The sequence below is a fragment of the Narcine bancroftii genome, chromosome 12, assembly GCF_036971445.1.
Source record: "Narcine bancroftii isolate sNarBan1 chromosome 12, sNarBan1.hap1, whole genome shotgun sequence".
NCBI lineage: Eukaryota > Metazoa > Chordata > Chondrichthyes > Torpediniformes > Narcinidae > Narcine > Narcine bancroftii.
This window is the reverse complement of record NC_091480.1, coordinates 21,181,774-21,199,277: the sequence shown is the minus strand read 5'-3', so window position 1 is coordinate 21,199,277 and position 17,504 is coordinate 21,181,774. Positions and strand designations below refer to the sequence as shown.

The following is a 17,504-nucleotide window of genomic DNA, read 5'->3' as shown; positions in this document are numbered from 1 at the left end:
TGATATTATCTACGCCTCCTATGAACGATGCTGGACTTGCTGAGTTTCTCCAGCACTTTTGTGTGTTAACAACATGTTGGAAATTTGAAATAAAAAAGAAAATTCTGTGAATGCTCAGCAGGTCAGGCGACACCTGTGAAAAGAAAAACAGTTAATGCTTCAGGTTATGTACTGATGAAGGGTCTCAGACCTCAAGCGTTAACTGCTTTTGTTGAGTGTTTTCAGCATCTCGTTTGTCTCAGAAAATTTTATCTGCTTTATTAAAAAAGCATTTTCATTACTATCTTTGGAAAGAGAGCAGGGCACAGAAATTATGTTTAACATTCTTCTTTTGTCAAACATCTAATACTCATGCCATAGTAAGACTTTGTCATGAGATGTGGGACCAGAATAAGGCTATTCGGTGCATTGAGTCTCCTCTGCTATCAATCATGGCTTATAGTAGATTTAGAGAAGAGCAGGATCCACAAATGTTATGTGGAAGAGGTTAACCCATTTAGTGGTGGAAACTAATTTTCTGTATTCCTTCAAGTAAAAGCAAAACTTATTTGCACATGTCCCTTGAGACATAAATATTGCAGGGGCTCATCAAACCTATTCCATTAATTTTGATTGCTGATAATTACTAGAAGACTTTACCAATCTTTTATCCACAGTGGCCAGGAATTTATCTGTGTCATTGATTCTCTTGGGAGATCCCATACCATATATATGCATGTAATAGCCGAATTTTATAGACCCATCTTTAGGGTAAAATTTAGGGGATCGACTATTACACGCATGCTACTTTTGACTGCGGTAGCTACCTGCATTATTCGAGGCATTGGGCGAGAAGCCGGAATCAGGTGGTAAGCCCGCATTTAAGGTGTTGGGAACTCGGATGGGCGGGTGGCTGAAGCAGAGTCCGCAGTCAGGGTGTCAGGAGCTCAGATGAGCAGGTGGTAGAGGCGAGGGTCCACGGTCAGGTCGTTAGGAGCTCGGATGAGCTGAGGCGAGAGTCCACAGTTGGGGCGTTGGGAGGTCGGGTGAGCAAGCAACTGAAAGTGAACGTCCGAGGTCGGGGCTTCGGGAGCTCGGATGGGCAGGCGTCCAAGGCAAGGGTCTGCGGTCAAGGTGTCATGAGCTCCAGTGGGCGGGTTGCCAAGGCTAAAATCAGATGATCGATTTTTACACACGATATATGGAAAATACCAGATATTTTGGCCAAAAATAAAGGGTCGACTTGTACATGGTATTGTCTATTACACGTGTATATACAGTACCTACTTTTTATTTGGAGTGTGTATTCCTTGTTATTCATAGCATTCAGAATTGTAGAACCATCTGGATGGACCAGAGGATATCTACTTTCTCCTTGCAAATTTGAACAGGTTTACTGGAAGAGTTGAATATTCTAAGCTCATTGATAAAGTAAATAAGGGGGAAAGTGCTCCAGTAGCTGAAGAAATGGTATCGTCAGGCTGTAGGTAATTGGCCATCTGCTGTTAAGTTTCCAACTCTGCCAGGTGCTCCATTTCTATTTATTTTATCAGTTTATGTGTTAGACTTTCAGGGTGAAGTTCACGTGCTGGACTTCCAGGGTAAAGGTATTGTTGCGCACTGCTAATTCTCAATTTATCTTGACCATGGCAATCAGAGCAGAAGAAAGATATCAGTGACGCAGATTCCATCCCACTAATCTGCTTCTCAGCACATCGCATCTACATTTATTGACTAACTACCCTGTGACTAACCTTTCAAATGAGCCTATCATGTGGGATCTTGTCAAAGACCTTGATGGAATCTATGTAGACAACAGCAAGGCATCACCTTTGTCAATCTTCTGGTCTTCTCTTCAAGTTACCAAATCAAATTTGTGCGATATTATTTCCCAAGCTCAAAGCCATGCTGAATATCCCTAATCAGTCCTTTTTGTCTTTCCAAATGATGGCAGATTGTGTACCTCAAAAATCCCCGCCCCTCCTCCCACCCCCACCCCCCGCCCCTCTTGCCCCCGCCCCTCCTCCCACCCCCACCCCCACCCCCCGCCCCTCTTGCCCCCGCCCCTCTTGCCCCCACCCCCTGCCCCTCCTCCCACCCCCCCACCCCCGGCCAATGCCCTCGCCCTCGCCCCCGCCCCCGCCCCCACCCCCACCCCCACCCCCGGCCAATGCCAATGCCCCTGCACCCCTACCCACCACCACCACCACTCCCGTTCCATTCCATCCCAGCTCCTCCCCTTTGCATTGTGAGCGTTTCCTTCCGCGTCTTTATTGCGGCCGGTGACGTGTCGGTGACAAGGGCGCGGCCCCGCCTCCCGCAGGTTCCGGCCACTTCTCAGGGCACCGTGGTCCATTGCGGCAGCGTCGCCCGCCCACGTCCAGCAACCATGGACTTCGCGGTGGCGACCGGCTACTGTGTGCTGGTGCTCGTCGTCGCGGCGATGGCGAGCGGCGTCAGTCACCCGGTCTACGCCCCCGCTGCCCTGCTGCTGCTGCTCGCGGCGCTGCACGCCTTCAGGTACCAGCCGGTCCCCTCGGAGATCGCTCGGCAGGTGCTGCGCCCTCGGGGGAGCCACGCCGTGATCGCCCACCGGGGTGCGGGCTACGATGCTCCCGAAAACACCCTGGCTGCCTTCAGAAAGGTTAGTCGTCCTGCGCACAAGTTACTCCGCACAGTGAGTTCATGGACAGTGCTGCAGACTTCCAAAGTGTTACGTGCATCTTTCAAATTGGCATCTGCTTGCAAAATCCTCCCCCTCTCCCCCGCTCCTCCCCCTCTCCCCCGCTCCTCCCCCTCTCCCCCTCTCCCCCGCTCCTCCCCCTCTCCCCCGCTCCTCCCCCTCTCCCCCGCTCCTCCCCCTCTCCCCCGTTCCTCCCCCGCTCCCCCCCCCTCCCCCGATTCCAGGTTGCATTTAATGGAAACCTCTTCAGTGCTTTCCTTGTAATTTTTTCATTCCTTTGACATTGAGAAGGAAATCGACCCTCACTTTGCACTGATTGTAAATGACCTGTGAGCATGAATATTTTCAGGGGCTTCCGAGGTGTTCATTTCAGTCCACGATAATGCCCCTGCCATTGTCTGAAGAAGCTGAAAATGACAGAAAGGCCCATGATAAGAAGGGAAAATCAACCAGTTTGTCGTCATGACACTTTTTGGCTGTTGGCCAAATAATAGGTTTTGCTTACTTTATTAAAATCGCCCAGAGGCTACAGAATCTCTTCTCTCCCCCGACCCCATTAGTGTTCCTTATGAAAGACCTGATCATAGATATTGGTTGTGAGAGAGTTTTAAAAGGGAAATGAGAAGGGGAGGCAAGGCTTCATGGAAAGAGTTGCAGAACAAGAATAGAATGAAGAGAATCAGGCCTGTTGCTGGTTTTGATCAGATAGTAGCTTTGTTTAGGAGCATCTGCTGTTGTGCCAGTGGGCATTTTCTTTCTCAGGCACTCCACATTGCTGATGACTGGGTTCCACTTCAGTTCTGTCACATCTGAGGTGGTTCATGAGTCCAAGGTGGGGCGCACAATAAAGGAGATGCCTTTTCCTTTCTCCCATCAAAGGGGTATGAGGCTCTCAGGGCTTTTCTCCATATTGAGCTGACATGGGCAAGGGACCTGCTGAGTTTTTCAAGCATTGTGTTTTAACTTTTATCTCAGAATCCTGCAAAGGGAGAAATCACTGCTGCCTAGTTGATACTAAGCTTCAGTTTAGGTTTGAGGTCCCGAGGCTTGAGGAATGCCCTTTCCCTTAAAAACTGAAGGCTCAAGGCGCAATTTTCTTCCATGCCTGTCTTTACTATGATGTAAACAGTGATCGCTGTTTATCATTGGATTGAGTTGGTGATGTGCAGCAGTACAGATTGATATGTCTTTAGTTGGGCTCTGAAATGTAAGCACTTCTACAAAACTGCAACTTAATGATCAATGTTGGGGTGACCTTGGTTCTGGAGTGGATATAACATGAATTGAACAGTTTGCCAATTGTCTTGCAGATTAACTGAGGTGAGTGCAACACTGCTGTGAGGAGGATTGTGAAAAGTGTAGGGGGACAATGTAGCTGTTCTTGATATCAACCGTCTGTATTGAGATTGGGTTGGTTGTTGATCAAGGACACTGCTTGAATGCCATCGTGCAGCAGATGCAAGGTGGAGCCAGGCTTTTGAGGATGCTGCGATCATGTTCCATCCCTAATTTTGCCACTGTGAAGGGAAAGCAGGATTAGACTATTGGGGAGGTACGAGAATATAGTGATCTGGAGAGATAAGAATTTAAATTGAGTCATCAGAGGACTGGGGATCAATGAGTGAGTGAGATATGAAGAATGATCAAATATATGTAGCAGAGCTTTTAAAAAGCAAAGGAGAAAATGAGATAGTCAAGAGCGTATCAGAATACAAGAGGCTCAAGTGGCATAGATATAATTGAGAGGTTTAGTTAGTGGCTGGAGTGAAAGTGAGTGTGGAAATGGAAATAAGTGAACCAAAGCTGAGAAAAATGCGACTCATTGATAAGCATTAACTGTGGAACAGTATTCAAATAGGAGTTTTCTAATAATGCAGTTAAAAAAGTGGAGATCAGATTGAAGACAGAAATTTTAATGAGACTTAAATATCAGTTCATGCAATTCACTTAAAGGACTGATGTAGGGGTGTTTTCCATTATTGTATGGAAAATGCATAATGATCTCTTCCCTTTGTTTGGACTGCAAAAACCTAAAGAAGTGCTGCTATCAAAAAAATAGGAATAAAAGAGTCCCTTCGGGGACATTGGAGATGGCAGGTTCAGCGTATATTCAACGTTGCCTCCTCCTGTGCTCCCGTAACCTCCATAATCTGTACAGTCTTTGTCTGGTTCAGTGGTGAGCCTGAGGTCGAGGCAACTTCTCAACCCCTGGTTCCATACCTCCAAAGTACTAGGAAACCATCAGTGCCCAAAGCCGTTCTGGAGCCCTGTTCATCATCTGCACTCTCTCAAATTACATTCCGATTCCAGGTTCCCAGAATATAGTTGCCAACAGCCTGAAGCCTGGTGACTTCATTTCTGTTACTATTGTTGATTACTAGTGAATTCACATCAATCTCTCTGTCTACCTGGTTAGCTGTTGCCATGGTGGAACTCCGAGCACTGCTTGCTTCAGGGGTTTCTTGTGCACGTGAATGATATGATCTGCCCATTGGAAATTAATCTGGGAGAGAATGGTAAGCTATGTTGAATCACAAGATATAACACAATATAGGAGGAGATGTAGGCCCATTGGTCCATCATGTCTGCTCTGCCATTCTAATTATCAACTGATCCATCCACCCACAAAACCTCACTCCCTGGCTTTCTCACCATAAACACTTGAGGCCCTGTCTAATCAAGTTCCTGTCAATCTCTGTTTTAAATACACCCAACGACCTCTCTTACACAGCCACCTGAGGCAACAAGTTCCACATACTCACGACCTTCTAACTAAATTTTTCCACATCTGTTTTAAATTGACACCCTTTTATCCTGAAGTTATTCTCTCTTGCCCTAGAATCGCCTACCATGGGGAAACATCCTTGCCACATCTCTCTCCAGGCCTTTCAGCATTCAAAATGCCTCAATGAAGTCCCCCCTCATTCTTATGCACTCCAAAAAGTACAGTCCAAGAGCCGACCATCATTGCTCATGTGCTAACCCTTCCATTCTTGCTATCATTCAAGTAAATCTTATCTGAACCCTATCCAATGCCAGATAAGGTGCCAAAACTATACACAATACTCCAAGTGAGGTCTCACCAATGCTTTATAAAGTTTTAACATTACATCCCTGCTCTTATACTTTATCCCTCTAGAAATTAATGCAAAATTTGCATTTGCCTTCTGCTCCACCAAGTCGGAGATCAACCTTTAGGGTATCCTGTGCAAGGACTCACAAGTCCCTTTGCACCTCAGAATTTTGAATAGTTGGCCTGTCTATTTCTTCTATCAAATGTGCATGACTGTAGACTTTCCAACAAAGCTTTCTATTTCATAATCCAGATTATTTGTATATATCATAAAAAGAAGTGGCCCCAGCACTGAGCCCTGCGGACCACTGGTAGCCAGTAGCCAACTAGAATAGGATTACCCTTTATTTGTACTCTGATTCTTGCCAATCAGCTAATGCTCTACTCATGCCAGTCTCCTTCCTCTAATTGCATGGGTTCCCATCTTGCTTAGCAGCCTTGTCAAAGGCCTTTTGAAAGACCAAAAGCACAACATCCACTGCATCTCCCCTGTCTATCCTACTTATGATCTCTTCAAAGAAAATTGCAATGGATTTGTCAGGCATGATTTTCCTTGAAGGAAACCATGCTGATGACCTATCTTTTCATGCACCTCTTGGTATTCCATTACCTCATACTTGACACTTGACTTCAATAGCTTCCCAACCATCGATGTCCAACTAATAGGTCTATAAATTTCCTTTCTCCTGCCTCACTTGCTTCTTAAACAGTGGAGTGGCATGCGATCCTCCAGTCCACAGCAACCATGCTAGACTCCGATGATTCCTGGAAGCTCATTACCAAGGCCTCCAAGATCTCTACAACTACTTCCTTCAGAACTTTAGGATGCATTCCATCTGTTCCGGAAGACATGTCTACCCTTGGACCATTTAGCTTCCCAAGTACCTTCTCTCTCATGATCTTGACCTCACTCGCTTCTCTCCCATGAGAGTCCGGGATGCTACTACTATCTTCCACAGTGCAGACTGATTCAAAATATTTATTCAGTCCCTCTGCCCATTCCTTGTCTCCAGCATAGTTTTCCATTTATCCGATGTCTACTTTGGTTAACTATTTTACTCTTTATATCTTTAAAGAAAGTTTTGGTATCCTCTTTGATATTACTTTCTAACCTCCTTTCATACTTCATCCTTTCCTTTCTAATCACCTTTTTTAGTTGTCTTCAAGTTTTTAAAAGATTCCTGGTCCTCTTATCTTCCCACTTATTTTTGCTTCCTTGTTTGCCCTCTCTTTTGTTTTATAGAATGATGGAGGTGAGTGCGGCACTGCTGTGAGAACGATTATGCAAAGTATTGGGTGATGATGATCTGATAAATATGAAACAGATGGACAGATAAAAAGGGATAATGTGGAGGACAGTTGAACTGCAATCCTTTTCAGCCATGAAATCCTAATTTCTTTAATCCGATTAACTGAAACAATTGATTTCTTGACGATTGTCATTGTTTTATACTGCCGATGACATTTAAGGAATATTTTGGTAATCTAATTAAAATGAATGTATTAAAAGACAAATATTTCCAAAGTTCTCCTTCAAGGCTTACAATGTCAAATTGAGTTATTTAGTAATTTTAAACAAATCTTCCATTTTGGAAACTTTGATCAGTTATTTTGAAATGAAATAATATTAGGTTACATATATTATCTACAGTTTCAACATTTTTTAAGTCTTCCTGATTGGCTGCATATCTGAGCTAATGAATTCCTTGAGACATACTATTCTCACTCCTCATCTAGGCAGCTGAAAATAATGCTACTGGTGTGGAGATCGATATCGAGTTTACTTCAGATGGTGTCCCTATTCTGATGCACGATCATACTGTGGACCGGACAACTGATGGTACCGGGTCTCTTGATCATTTAACTTTTGAAGAGGTCCGGAAACTTAACCCAGCAGCCAAGCACAGACTGCAGTACGTAATCAGAATATACCCCACTCTGATTATAGTGAAAGAGATACCATTTTTATATTTGTTGCCCAAGAAATCCAAAATCACTCACTGTAATATTGCATTATTTTAATGTAATTTATTAAAATGATGTGTAAATACTCAAAGAAGCCAAGAGTTTTTTGTTCTTTCTGCAGCCTGTTGAATGTTATAATTCCATCCATTCTCTAGCTCTGAAGGGCTACGCTGAAATATGCAGTTTGTAATCTGGTAAAAACACACAGAAATGCTGAAGAAACTCAGCCTGTCTCACCCTGTTCCCCAGTTTGTAATCTGGATCTTCTTGCAGTCTGATATTTGCCTGTTTGAGGCATTTCTAAATAATATCAGTACCGGTGCACTTCAGTCCTGCGCCTCAAGGGTATGACATCATGGAGACTACCATTTTTGGAATGCAGGTTTCCTAAAAATGTCCGAGACCTCTGGAATCCTTTGAGTAATTTGTCAAACTATTTCAAACTTGTTTTATTGTGTTGATAGAACAAATGGTGAAGCTAAAATAGCAATATACTAAAAACATAAGGGTAATGTTGACCAACATTTAAAGAAGCATTACTCAATTCAATAGTTAGACCATGGGGGAATACAAAAATTCCATTGTGCATTCATAACAGTATCCATTTGACATGTACAGGACGATTTTCACATTTCATGTCCAAATAGGTCATTGTTTTCATTTGTTTATTTTAATAAGATGAATTATGAAATGGGTTGGCATCGTGGTTAGCCTTTAGAGGGCCAGCGATCTGGGCCTGGGTTAAAGTTGCACGCTGCCTGTAAGGAGTGGCAAGTTCTTCCCTTGTCTGCGTGGGTTTCCCTGGGGGCTTGTTTCCTCCCACCATTCAAAATCGTACCAGGATATAGGTCATTTGGGTGTAATTGGATGGCATGGGCTGAAATGGCCTGTCTCTGTGCTCTGTATGTGTAATTTTTTTTTAATTAAAAATAAAAAAAATTTTGAACAGGTACATGGTTGGGAGGAGTGTGGAGGGCTATGAACTGGGTGCAGGTCAGTGGGGCTAGGCATAAAAATAGTTTGGAACAGACTAGAAGGACTGAAGGTCCTGTTCTATAATTCTGTTTGTTAATTTCACACACTAATCATTGAAAAATTTCTTGTCATTTTCTAGATACACATAAGTTTTGTTATAAAGTCTTTGAATAACAGAAGAATTTTATTTTCTGACCTTTTTCGATAGATGAAATATTATACTACTTTAACAAGATTTCTCAAATCATTTTAATTATTTTCATGGCTATTGTATAACATTACCAGAAGTTTTAGTAGTACAGTGTTGGAAATTTTGTACTTATTATTATATCTGTTGTTTATAAGATAATTAAACTGATGAATAGTATAACTGTGTTTCAGAAATGATATTAGAAATGTAAGAGTAAACTCTGGCAATTCACTGTTTATTTCTTAAGCCTTCAGGCAGTTATTTTCTTCTTTTATTTTTGCAGCAAAAGTTTTCCAGATGAGAAAATCCCAACATTGAAAGAAGCTATCTTGGAAAGTCTCAACGCCAATATGACAATTTATTTTGATGTCAAAGGTCATGCAGTACAGGTGACATTTCTCTTCATTTTTGGTATTGCAGTATAGAGAAAAGTTTTGTTTTCAGAGGCATCCAGCAAGCTGACCAACATGCATATCCATACTAATCCCATTTGCCTGCATTAATTCTATATCCAATGCCTTGCTCATTCCTGTACAGGTCCAAATGCCCCTTAAATGTTACTGTTCCTGCCTCCACCATCTCCCCTGGCAGTTCATACCAGATCTTAATTACATTTGGCTTGTGGGGGGAAGAATACCTACAAGATCCTCTTCTTGTACCATGCCCATCATGTGAAACAGACACCGGGTATCTATTGTACCTTATCTATCTATGCCTTATATAACTTTATTTATCTCTATCATTCTCTCCTTTGTCCAGGGCAAACAGATGCAGCCTATCCAATCTCCTGATATCTCAAACACTCCATTCTAGGCAACATCTTTGTGATTATTTTCTGCACACTCCATCTTAATTACATCCTTCCTGTGGTGTGCCAATCCGAACTGCATGTTGTACTCCAAGTGTTACCTCACCAACATTTTGTACAACTGTAACTGACGTTCTCTTGTATTTAATGCCTTGGCCGATGAGTCAAGTGGACCATATACTTTCTTCACAACCCTCTCCACCTGTGTTGCCATTTTCAGTGCAAAACTACGTACTTCCACAATCTACTTGCATCCCAATGTCTCTCTCTTTAACCTCCACTATGCATGTCCTGCCCTGATTGAACTTTAATAAAATGCATCATTTTGCATTTGTTGGAGTTAAAATTTCAAATGTCATTCCTTTGCCCAGTTTTGCAGTTGAAAATGGCCTGTTGTGACCCAGACAAACTGCTTCACTTATGTCAGCCAACAATTTTTGTGTTTTCTGCAAACTTGCAAATCATTCACATTGACTCAAAATAACCGTCCAAATCATTACTTAATGTGATGAACAACAGAGGACCCAGTACAGGTACCTGTGGAATACCACTGGTCGTAGCCATCTGATCTAAACAAAACAATTGTACTGCTCCCTGCCTCATATCACCAAGCCCATTTGTATCCACTTGGCTAACTCAACCTGGATCGTGCGTGTTCTAAGCTTCCAGACCAGCCTATTAACCTTGTTAAATGCTTTGCTCAAGTCTATGTCCACAATGAATACCTCCCCTTCCTCTATCAATCCTGTTGATCACCTTTTGACCCCTTCAAAGACCCCCACCACCCAGGCCACGCCCTCGTCACTCTGCTACCATTGATGGGGTGGGGGGAAGGTGCAGGAGCCTAAAGACGAGCACTCAACGGCACAAGGACAGCTTCTTCCCCGCTGCCACCAGATTCCAGAATACTCAATGAACGAAAGACTTTTCGTGCACGACTACTTTTTTAAAATTTATTTATTTGCTGTAATGTAAGATGGTGAAAGTATGAGTGCTTGCGCCATGATGCCTGCTGTAAAACACCGGATTTCATGACTATAAATTCTGGTTCAAAAATAAATTCAATAAATATTATTTCCAAGTGCAAGGCCCAAGTTCTCTCTTCTCAAATCTGTTCCTCGTACTCATTTTCCTCTTGGTTTCTTGCCTCCATTTCCTCTCTTAAAAATCTCCTTCCATACAAGTTTCTCAATACTTTTCCTTCAATATATTATTCCCAGGTTACTGCTGCAACTTCTGTGGGCCTGTCCTTGTTAGGTCATCCCTTATTACTTCATTGTTAGGTTAATAAATGTTCGTATTGAAAGAATAGATATGGTTCAGTGTAATGTTTTAATTTGTGTAATTTCCTTCCCGAACCCAACACACGAATGGCATCGTGTGAAGAAAGCACCTCAGCACCTCCGACAATAAATCTGAAATATAATTTATTTGGTTTTTTTTTTTTGCAGGCCTCTGCTGTCTTGAAGGAAATGTACAAAGAATATCCTGAACTGTACAACAGGAGCATTGTGTGTTCTTTTGAACCTTTGGTCATTTACAAGGTAGTAACAACTTTAACGGAGATTAAAGCAACAATGTTAGTTGCATTATGGCACTTGGAAATTGTACAGCATTAAGCAAATCTGTCACAAATATTTTGAATTTGAATTGTTGTATGGATTGGTTGAATTTTTATGTGAAATAACATGCATATTCATTAAATATATTTATTTCATTCATGCGTTGTTCAAGATGAGGCAGGCGGATGAGAATGTAGTGACTGCTCTCACCCATAGACCCTGGCGTCTAAGTTACCATGGGAATGGGAATCCAAGATATGATGGCTACAAGCAATACCTGTACATGTTGCTGGACGTCATTTTGGACTGGTGCCTCCATGCTTTCTTGTGGAAATTGCTTGGTGTTTCTGCCTTTTTAATGCACAAGAACTTCATATCAATGTAAGTATTACAACGTTTTCATAGATTCTTTTTGAACAGAAAATCATTCAGGGAGTTTTAGTATTATCCTTTGGGTCTTTAATTTAAAATCACCTTAGAATGATGTGATGGGGTGGGGTGAGGGGGGGGGGGAGGGAAAAGCTGATATGAAATCCATTTTGAAACTCTGTATCTGACAAAAGATGCTGAATAATGTTTGATGTTTATCCTTCTAGTCCAGGGATCGGGAACCTTTTAAAACTCACATTCCACCTTGAAAATTTTCTACGTCATCAGTGCCCTGTGATTAGTAAGGGGTTGCTTAAGGTGGGATGTGAGTGGGAAGAGAAGGTTGAGAATCACTGCTCTAGACCCAATTGTTAGTGAAATATTTTGCTTGAGGAAAATTGTCATTGGCCCATTTCCTTTGGAGTTATGAAACTGTGCACATAATGAGTCAATTAGGGACGATTAAAACAATGGTTTTCAAACTTTATTTCTTTCCACTCATACCACCTTAAGCAATCCCTTACTAATCACAGAGCACTTATGGCATAGGGAATATTTAAAGTGAAATGTCAATTTTTTAAAAAAAAGTTTCCCCATTCTAGTCAATGGGGCTAAAAATTGTATCCAAAGTGCCTCCCGTAATGTTGCTCTTGTCTAAAAATGTCTACCATTCTTCATGTGAAGGAAAGATCTCTAGTTAATATTTTTAAGATTGGATCTATACAAAGTAATTCTAGGAGTCTCTCCATTAGTAATGCTTTCTTCCTGTCATATTTAATCTCAGTAATTTACTTGCTTACTACCAATTAACTTCCTTACCAATAATCCCTCATGTTGCCACACAAACTATTTTCTAACAGTGGAATAGTGTCAGCTGTGACTGTAAAACTTGAGTTAGAATAGAGCTAAAATTTTGATTTGATGTGCTCCCAGGTTTGTTTTAATATTGTTCATGGGTGTAACTTTTTCGTAGTTGATTAATGAACTATAACATCATTCGATAAATTGCAATAGATAGAAGCTGATTAACGTATATAAAGAGATCACTGAAGTCGTTATTGGGACTTGTTGCTTCAAAGGGAGATTTTATTGACATTTCTCCTTAATCTTCTGAGGATGCACAGCTCTGGTACTTAGTTGGAGGTCATTATGACTTTTTGATGCAATGTGGTTTTTAACTTTATAAAAACCAGTCCCATGATTCTTAAAGTCTCCCATCACTTTAACGTCTTCATTTCAGCATGCCTTCTGTCTTTGTGCAATCTTCCCTTCCTCCTACCCCACCATGCTTTTCCTGATATTGGCCTGATAGACCTAATCCCTTCAAACAATGTGGCTTTCCCTTCACCACTATCAACAGCCCTCACCCGCATATCGTCCATTACTTGCATATCTGCCCTAGCCCTTTCTGCCCCTATGCGCATCAAGGACAGGATTCCCCTTTTCCTCACCACCCCACCAGTCTCCATGTCCAACATATCCTCCTCTGCCATTTCCACCACCTACTATGTGATCCCACCACCAGATACATATTTCCCTCTCCACCTGCCGCAGGGATCACTCCCTCCGTGAATCTCCCTCCCTCCAATCATCTACTTTGCACCTGTGACCGCAGGAGATCCCCACATGCCAACACCTTCTCCCCACCCCCACCCCACCCCCCCCCACCCCCCGCCTCATCATTCAGGCCCCCAAACAGTCCTTCCAATTGAAGCAACATTTCATGTGAATCTGCAGGGGTCATCTACTGCACCCAGTGCTCCCATTGAGGTCTTCTCCACATCGGAGACACTGGGCACAGACGGGGAGATCGCTTTGTTGAGTACCTCAGCTCTGTCAGCTGCATTAGAATAGATCTCAGTGGACACCTGTTTCAATTCAATGTCCCATTCCCTTGCTGACATTTCTGTCCATGGTCTCGTACACTGCCAGACTGAGGCCACCATCAAATTGGAGGAACAACACCTTGCCTTCCATCTGGGCACTCTCCAACCAGAACCAGATGGCATTAACACTGACCTTTGTTTTCTGTTTAAACCCCCCCCCTTCCTTCTTCTATCCCCCCCCCTGTTGTGTGTGTCTCCTATCACAGAGCAAAAATCAGTTCTCACCTTTGCACTTGTTATTATCCAGTTAACACCTTTTGCCTGTTGGTCAGCCCTCCTCCCCAGCCATTCTTCAGTCTTTATTCAAATGCCTTCCTTTTTTTTGCTTTACCTTGAAGAAGGGCTGAGGTCTAAAATGTCAGTAATATATCTTGACCTCCTATGGATGTTGTGAGTCTGCCTGAGTTCCTCCAATTTTTTTTTAACTACAATCGCAACATCTGCAGACTTTTGTGTAACACCCTGAATTCCAGAGGTAGATAGGAAAGCATAACTAAACATGATAGTGATTTGATCACATCCAATGTAGTGTTGAGGTCCAGCACTAGAATACCCTGCAGTCTTTTGTTAAAGATGCAAGGGGATTCCAGATTGAGATAAATCCTGATATTCATAAATATTTTAAAAATAAAGTTTTTAAAAATTATTAAATTATGAAAATATCAAATCATTAAATAAAACATTCATTGAACATAACTAAAAGAAATAATCAAATTTGTCAAGTTGCTAGACAGTGCCTAAGGGTTGTGCTAAAAGATGGATTGTATTAGCTACAGTTGAAAACCTTGAATCTTGAAGACAAAGGGTGGTCTTCTTGAGGTAGTTAAGAATGAAGTTGATAATGTAAGAAAATAATATTTCCACCAGAGAAAATAATGCAAGGACGAGGGGAACATAAAATTGAGCTATTCAGAGATGGTGTCAAAAAGTACTTTCCCCATAGAAAGGTTGTGTCCTTGGTTCCCTCCAAACTGCAGCACCCAAGTAGCCCTCCTGGGACCTAGGTGTGATTACTGGGTCTTGGGTGCAGGATACACCTTTCAAATAATCAACCCGGTGATTTTTGTTTTCAAATTAGCTGTGGAGGAGACCTGGGTAAGTTTAACTGGGTTCCCTGACCACCTCTGAGGGAGGTCAGGGACCCGATTGGGTTCAGACTGGGTTGGACCCTTTCAATTTGCCACGTAACTGGGGCACTAACTGCAAATTGCCCGGTTAACCCCATTTTACACAGCAGTTTGAAAGGTCCTCTTGAGTTAATCAACTTATTGAATACTATTCCAGTTCAAGATTTCTAACATTACACTGAGTTTCCAGGAGGGAGAGGGAGAAACATAGAAATTTGTCTTGGTACAAGTTCTTAATCAACTGAAAGTGTGATTGAGGTCAGATAAATAAATTATTACCTGTTAATTACCCAAGGTCCCCCATTCTATTTCTTGCAGTTGGACTTTGAGTTCTGCAGTTAAACTGACAGCTTTCCCTACTCGGGTCACCCTTTCCTACTCATTTCTTGAACATTAATTGTGTGGTATAAAACATCCGAGAGAGGGTGTGGATAGTGACTTTTTATTTCCAGAAAATAATAATTCTCCTCAGCACAATTTGGAACTTGAAAACGGGGAAAAAATGCATGGGTTTCTACAGAAATAAATAAACCATTGCCTATTGAGAGAAATTATAGCAGTTGATACTAACTCTCCATTTTCACTTTCAATAGGGATTACGTTCGGTTTTGGGCTGACAGAGGAATTGAAGTTGTTGCCTGGACTGTAAATTATGCAGATGAAAAACGATACTTTGAACATATTCTCCAATGTATTTACATTACTGACAGCCTTGTTGAACATGGTTTACTTCCTGAGATTGTGAAATAGATTTACTGTATGTGCTCTATTAAAAACATGTTTATTAGTCCCTTTATTTAAATTTTATTTTGATTATAGTTAAGCTGTTGAGTTTTAAATGTTTGTTTAAATTCCATGATAATCTATCAATTTTATAGTCAAATGAACATGACGTTGGCATGAAATAAGTGGAGCATGACACAAGGTATTTCTTTCAAAATTTATTTTGATTCTATAAAGGGATTGAATAAGCATTTGAAGTAAACTGCATAATTACAGGGAAAGAGCAGCAAATCATAATTGTTTTTTGGTTTGCATTGGAATTGATGGGCCACATCACCATCTGCTTGGTTATAATGCAAAGTAAATTGAAGAATTCATCCTGGACAGCAGACAACTCTTTCCCGTTTTGAGAAGAAACTGGACATTATTGTAATATTTGTAAGTTTTTTTTTGAAGTGTTACAAATAATGATTGTAAACTAAATACACAAGATTTGAAATGTTTTTAATGTGTCCTTTTCATTGTGCGACTTTGCCCAGATTTGACCCTGAATTCTGCCTCTTTCAGGAATAAAATGTACCATTGCTACAACATTTCTGGACTCTGCTCTGCTACTTGGTTGTGATAGTCGGCGCTGTCAAGATAGAAAAATACACAGCAGAACCATCGTGAATACAACACAGACTTTTAAATTACGTTAGCGTGAGTGAGCAATATTAAGTTCAGGTAGACCTTGATCAATGTCGCACCTCACTCAAAGTTCACAGTAAAATGGCACAGTATTTATGGCATTTTCTTGTGCCATATCCCTTACCAATTGATAAGCATAGCTCTGAATTCATTTGAGGTAGATTATTATAATTCCTTGTTAACACGTCATTGTGTCCATCCTTAAGAAATGTAAATAATTGAAACCAAACCAGCTATTCACATGTACAAAATTTCATGTACTACAAACAGTTGAAGCAGTGTCGAGAAGGTTTGCTTCCAAAACACCTTGAACATCCATGTCCTGTGTACATGAGGTTTAAGTTTTAATTACCACATACTAATCATTAGTCAGGAGAATCAAATGAGTTCTTAAGGCTCACAAAGGAAACTTTAAAGTTGTCAGAGAAAAGGACATTTTATAGATGCCTTAACTTTGTGTTGTCATCTTGTGGCTGCCAGTTGTAATATTAGACAGCTCACTTTTGCGCGGGAAAATATTTATCAGTGGGGTCGCCGCTTATGACAGGTTCTGTTCAATCACTAAGCTATTAATGCTTCTGCACGATTTAAAATGTCTTTGGTCCATCAAAAAGCCAATCTGGTCATCTGGGAAGAAGTGTGTGGTTCTGTTTTTCAATATACATAGCTGTAATGCAGTAGATCCCCATTAAACCTACTGCTGCTTTTCCAACTTGTGTTTGCCTTAACACTGGGTTCTGTCATTGAATTCACTTATTCTTTGAATCTGGGTTCAAAATTACTTCCACTATCATCACCATTTTCTGTGGAAAAGTGTTTCTCTACTGTGGGTGTCCCAAGTTTGATCCTTACCTTGGATGCTATCTGGGTGCAGTTTGCATGTTCTCCCTGTGACCATGTGTTGTGATTTCCTTCCACGTCCCCAAGAGGGGGAAATTACAAGGTTAATTGACTAGGTCGATTGCTAGGTCACTCGATCCTAGTATGGTCAAATTAGAGGGAAAAGTAAAAGCAAGACGCTGTAGAGATTCAGCAGATCAAACAGTGCACTTTATACAAAAAAAATACATAACAAACTTGTTGGCCTGGAAAAATATCAGCAGTAGCCTGAACAAAATGTTGGGGGTGGTTTGGGAAAGGACAGGCAAACAGGCAGAAGGTAATAGATGGATAAGTGAAGGAGGGCACACCAGCAAGTGGGGAAGGCTCAGTGACTGGTGAGGGAAGAAGTGGCAAACTGAAAGAGTCAGAGGGACTTGGAAGAGATAGACAACAGGGAGTAGACTAGCAGAAACAGGAGAAGTCGATGTTACCTCCATCCTGTTGAGTGCCCAGAGAGAAAATATGGGTGAGTTGATTTGAAAGTGTGGAGAATATAAAAGAAATGGAATTAATATTGGATTTGTGTAAATGTTCAGCATTGACTCAGTGAACAAAGGCCCAGTATGTCTCTGATTCGATAATGGTTTCTGGA

General features: G+C 41.5%; 2 protein-coding genes across 2 annotated transcripts in view; one reads left to right on the top strand and one right to left on the bottom strand.

Annotated features, from left to right (window-relative positions):
• Positions 1-1,948, bottom strand: part of LOC138746581 (centriolar coiled-coil protein of 110 kDa-like) — a 40,575-nt gene extending 38,627 nt beyond the window's left edge. Inside the window, exon 1 of the mRNA XM_069904872.1 lies at positions 1,734-1,948. Coding sequence (XP_069760973.1) covers positions 1,734-1,753 — 20 coding nt within the window. The 5' untranslated portion in view covers positions 1,754-1,948. The remainder of the gene's footprint in view (positions 1-1,733) is intronic.
• Positions 1,949-2,168: 220 nt separating this feature from the next.
• On the top strand, positions 2,169-15,933 carry gde1 (glycerophosphodiester phosphodiesterase 1). Its single transcript, XM_069906079.1, has 6 exons — positions 2,169-2,623; positions 7,473-7,648; positions 9,149-9,254; positions 11,125-11,217; positions 11,408-11,616; positions 15,211-15,933. The coding sequence occupies exons 1-6, from the start codon at positions 2,369-2,371 to the stop codon at positions 15,365-15,367; spliced, it is 996 nt and encodes a 331-aa protein (XP_069762180.1). The 5' UTR covers positions 2,169-2,368; the 3' UTR covers positions 15,368-15,933.
• Positions 15,934-17,504: the final 1,571 nt, after the last annotated feature.

Coding starts and splice junctions, on each gene's coding strand:
- gde1 (XM_069906079.1), top strand. CDS start 2,369: ATGGACTTCGCGGTGGCGACCGGCTACTGTGTGCTGGTGCTCGTCGTC. Junction 7,649..9,148: donor GCAGCCAAGCACAGACTGCA/GTACGTAATCAG, acceptor TTATTTTTGCAG/CAAAAGTTTTCCAGATGAGA. Junction 11,617..15,210: donor CACAAGAACTTCATATCAAT/GTAAGTATTACA, acceptor CACTTTCAATAG/GGATTACGTTCGGTTTTGGG.